The sequence below is a fragment of the Montipora foliosa genome, chromosome 1, assembly GCF_036669935.1.
Source record: "Montipora foliosa isolate CH-2021 chromosome 1, ASM3666993v2, whole genome shotgun sequence".
NCBI classification, from domain to species: domain Eukaryota; kingdom Metazoa; phylum Cnidaria; class Anthozoa; order Scleractinia; family Acroporidae; genus Montipora; species Montipora foliosa.
Window position 1 is genome coordinate 33,285,860 of NC_090869.1, and position 5,000 is coordinate 33,290,859.

Genomic DNA, 5,000 nt, shown 5'->3' on the forward strand with positions numbered 1-5,000 from the left:
GGTTATGCGCGAATGGAGGAATTAAGATGGTTGTGATGGTTGTATGATCTGCTCTATTTTTCATTTCGCTCCTCGTGGTAGTTTCACTGTCACGCAGCAAAAAAATAAATTCGAAATCGTTCAAAGAAAAAGCCCAAGAACTTGGAATGTTGTAGGAGACAAATTCTTTAACGACCTCTGCAATTTTCAGGTCTGTGCCGTGCGGTACATCATTTCTGATTTATTTGTCGAAGCGTTTCATGCAACTTTACAGAGTTTTCTATGGAGACGCCTTGTGGTGCACCAACATAGCGCCGGGAATCAACAAAAACACCTGTTGTTCACTTTGCGATGAAAGCGCTTACTTGTCGCTCGTGAGATAAAATACACGTGTATGAAAACATCTTTTAGTGCTTTTAAAGACTCAAACTGCTGTAATTCATAGGCCAAGGGATAGACATTTTTTCTAACCAAATAGCTTTGTATCATGGTGACACGCATGGTGGCAATTCGGAAATTCAAAATGCTGTATTTTGAAAATGAAAAACGTCCCGCAACCACCCTGCTAGCAGCGCCTTTCTTTTGCTTGCTCGATTTTGGCGTTCTCGAGAAAGACTCTGCATGAATCGAGTAAGATCTTTATTGAGTATGCGCTGCATGTTGCCAGGTGCAGTCTCGAACCCAAGCCTAATATGCCAGATCTCGCCGCCATGGTACAGCGGGCTCAACTATAACCATCGGTTTTGTCACTAAATTGACACTCGCACTGGAAAAACCGGTTTGACGAGAGAAAGCAAGATTGATTAGTCCAGAAGTTCGGGCTGCGGCGGCTTCAAAGAGTTGACGCGATTCGGGCAGAGCCTCCTTTTCTCCTCCCCAGTAAAGAAAAAGACAGAAGGAGGCTCTGCTCGCAGGGTGTCCCGGAACTTGAAAGAAAAAAATTGCTAGGTCATCTTCAATCTCATTTGGTTAAAAATTCTGAAGACCTTGAGATTTTGATTTTAGAATTTGATGACGTCACTGTGAAAACCATCTATTGTTTTCTTTCTTCTCTCGAGTGGGGTTCAGTGGGGCTCCACGTTTTGTACCGTCTCTTCTCAAGACCTATTAAAATCTCGCTTTAGTTGCACTCACGAACCGTCGTTAAATTACCGGAAGCATAATTAAACATCTCCCTTCCTCTAGGCAGCATTCAGGGCTCGAGAGTAACGGTAGCCAACAAGCCACAGGCTAGTGAAATTTCAGTCTTGGCTAGTAGATTTTGAGCTTTCACTAGTCATTGGGGCTCGTAAATGTTGTGAAGCAGTGATATTCTGGACCAAAACAAATATGAAAATTATTTCGTATGAATAAGGCAAAAGGAGAGAATAGAAACTAACAAAACAGAAATGTGAGCGGATTTCATGGAATTAACTACCTTAGAAATGATAAGTTGAAAAAAAGAAAAAAAAAAACAGAAGAGGAAACCAGTGCGGATTACAGTTTCCCCGCGACCCGTTTCTAATGGTTAATCACAGCACGTGTGAAATCGGCGGAATTTTTCGGTTGCTGTTGAAGTCTAGTTTCCATATGCGCGTAACTCCGTCGCAAACAATTGCAAACACCTTCCGATAGCTTGATCGCAAACAGTTTGCGTAAATGGAAATACCGTTTACGTTCATCCCCGACCAATCGCCGATGATCGCAAACAAGACGCAAGAGATAGAATAATTTCTACGTCTTGTTTGCAACGATTAGCAACGCGAAAGCGAGGAAACAACGATTGTTTGCGATCAATCGACGATAATTTTTGTACACGTGATACGTTTTGACGAATTAGAGGGTAGTGTAAGTAATAAAAATGACGTCCGAGTACGATTGTGGCAACGAGGATACTCCTCAAAACAGTGTGAATTCAATGAATATCATAAGGGAATACCCCACCAAATATACTTGTAGTAACATTCTCGATCATGAGGAGCCATTTGGGGCACTAGAATTTGATACTGGTTATGCCACACCCGTTGCTTCTCCTCGAAGATGTATGGGACCCAGAATCGGTGACGTCTCTTGACAATTCCTTTCTGCCTTCTTCTTCGCTACAACTCCAACAGAAGAAAAAGTTGAACACGAAGCAAAAACCTAATTCTGCTTTTCTTTTCGCGCCCTTTTTTTTACGATGCCACGCGGTCAAGTTGCGTAAAGTAATCACGCATATGGAAAACAGAATCACAAGCAATCGGAAAAAGTGACAGTGTTTGTATGTATGTTTACCGAGCACTGTGGCCAACGAAAATTAATTGACTCCGAAAACCATTCAAGCATGAAACGCACGGATTGTTAAAAAAAGAAAATCTTACATAAGCCAAGTTTGTCCTTTCGCATTTTCTTTATCCTTTATCGAATTAAATTATTTTCCCGCATTCGCTGCTTTTATGCTTCATTCGTAGAATGGTGCTTTCACGTTTAAATTTCAATCACAAATAGCGATTTGTAGTCAAAGGAACAGCCTTTCCACAGACTTCCAAATGAGCAGTTTCGTTTTATGTACGGTTTATTTCTTAATTTACTTTATTCCGTGTTTCAGTACTCTAGTGTAATTGTGAGTTGCAAAGTTTTGGCAACGAATCCGCGAGAATTGGCCTCAAGGCCGTGAATTCTTTGCCTTTTTGAGCAAAATACGGGAAGCTGTACACTCCAGCATATTTGCGCTGCTGTTGCGAGGATGGATATGGTGGGGAGGGGGGTGGGGGGAAGTGACTCACACGATGAGATTGAGCGCATGAAAATATTTACTAAAAGCGGGAGTTGTGTTTGCAAAAACGGAAATTTTTTTGCGTGAAAGTTTTTTACAAATGAATGAAACTGCGCATGGCGAGACTGGCTAGTGCAAATTTAACTTTGGCTAGTGAAATCACACCTGCTACTGGCCACTAGGCTAGTAAGCTATAAAAGGTAAATAGTTTGGTGTTCAGAGTATTTTGATGTTTCCCATGTTTATGCTTGCACTTATACACTTCAAGTGGTCTTCTGTCTGCAAGTTTTTAATTGGTTATCCTGTACTTGTCCTTAGATTGCTGATGGGAATGTCAGCAAGCTTCAACCAAATTTCTGGATAAACAACTTCATGACCTTGCTAAACATACAAAGCAGCACTTCGTCTGGAAATTCTGTGACCTGTGAACAATGTGACGGCGGCGACTCTGCAGGCTCTCGTTGCATGAATTGCAGAGTTTTCATGTGCAAATTTTGTGAAACTGCACACAGAAGGATGAACACATTCAAAGGTCACCAAATTTTATCCCTGGCAGAAGTTCAAAAACTTGGATCCAAGGCCCTGGTCAAGCCTGCATTTTGTGGGAAACATGCTGGCGAGGCTTTGAAACTGTTTTGTGAAACATGCCAGGAAACAATCTGCCGGGATTGTACCATTATTGATCACCGTGAACATAAGTACAACTTTATAGCAGATGTGTCTGAAAGAGAGAGGGAAATCGTTCAAGCCATTCTTCGAGAAACAAAAACAAAAGAAAATGCCGTAGAAAAAGGACTATTTGCTGTTGAAGCAATGGCATATCGCGTCGCGGAGAGGATTGCTGAGGTCAATAAGGAAGTGGATGTGTTTTTCGACGAACAAGTGAAGGCACTGGAGAATATGAGAAAAAAGCTTAAGAGTGAAGTGGAAGATCAAGGGGAAGTGAAGCTGACCGAGCTTGGAAGCCAAATGGAAGCACTGATCCTGTCACTAGCCCAGCTTAAAAGTGGTGTTGAGTTTGCTGAAAGAGCTTTGGCCGAAGGGGATGACACGGAGCTCTTGGCCATGAAGCAGCCACTTGTTGAACGACTTTCACAACTCAATGCATTGCAGTATCAGTGCAAACCATGCAAAAGCGACTATTTTGCGCTGCAAATGAACAAAACAGTCTTGGATATTGGTGAAATGGTAACCCTTCTTCACGAGCCTGTGGATCCTACAAAGTATGTGTTGAGTATGGTGGGAGGAGAAGAGGGAATCCTGTATCAAACATTAGCTGGGCAGCCTGTAGATTTCTCGCTTTTTATCAAAGATGAACCTGCCGGCAGCATACCACTTGCCAGTCGCAGTGTTCGTGCTTCAGTAACTCACTCAAGAGATGCCAACTTGCACCAAGAGCTTCCTGTAGAGTTCTTGGACGGCAGGTCTTATTCCTTTTCGTATGTACCCGATACGGAAGGCGTTTGTACGTTATCTGTGACAGTCGAAGAAGTAAATGTGTGTGGCAGTCCTTTGACGTGGAAAGTTAAACCAGAAGTAACCCATGATAACCAGATTTACCTTCTAACATCCGCTGAACGGCATGAAAGTGGCAGAGGGCAGCATTGTTGGAAATTAAAGTTCGAGAATTTTGGAAAACAACGTTCTGCCGAAATAGGAGTTAGGTGTTTTACTCCGGCTAATGGGGTTGATACATTCTTTGATGTAGAGACAAGAAGGTGCACTTGGTGTTGTTCTGTGAAAGGATATAATCATATTTTTTGCTCACGTTCTGACAACCCACGCGCTGCGTCCATTACATCGATACTAGTTGGTGATATATTCTCACTTTATCTCAACTATGACACAAAGAAACTTGTCGTCTACAATCACCGAAGCAAAGAAACTGAAATCTTCACAGATGTAAATGGACGAGTAATTCGTCCTATTATTTTACCTTCGTGTGGTTACCGTGACGTTCTGTCTCTGAAAAGACACGACCCTTTTACCCTTGATATTTAGAGGGCAACACATTCCGGACTCACAAGCCGGTGACATGTTCGCACAGCTTGACCTGCCTTCTTAAAATTAATTCACCATTACCAACCCATGATTCCATATTTTTTGGGCTGTTCTATACATAAAAACAATGGATATTCAGTTCAGGGAAGCATGTCAAACTTCCTAGAGTAAACAACCGGTGTTGCTTTTGTGAAGCAATCTCGCGCCCAGAGCCCTCAGGCTCTTTGGTCACGGGGCGTCGCCAGGAGAGACTCTGGGATGATCGAAAAAATTCCAATTTTTTGAT

General features: G+C 42.3%; 1 protein-coding gene across 4 annotated transcripts in view; it reads left to right on the top strand.

Moving 5' to 3' along the window:
* Positions 1–5,000, top strand: part of LOC137997056 (E3 ubiquitin-protein ligase TRIM45-like) — a 37,418-nt gene that overhangs the window by 30,444 nt on the left and 1,974 nt on the right. For all 4 annotated transcript variants that reach the window (XM_068842810.1, XM_068842812.1, XM_068842800.1 and 1 more), the window contains exon 3: positions 3,032–5,000. This exon is cut by the window's right edge. In XM_068842810.1, coding sequence (XP_068698911.1) covers positions 3,032–4,714 — 1,683 coding nt within the window. In that variant the 3' untranslated portion in view covers positions 4,715–5,000. The remainder of the gene's footprint in view (positions 1–3,031) is intronic.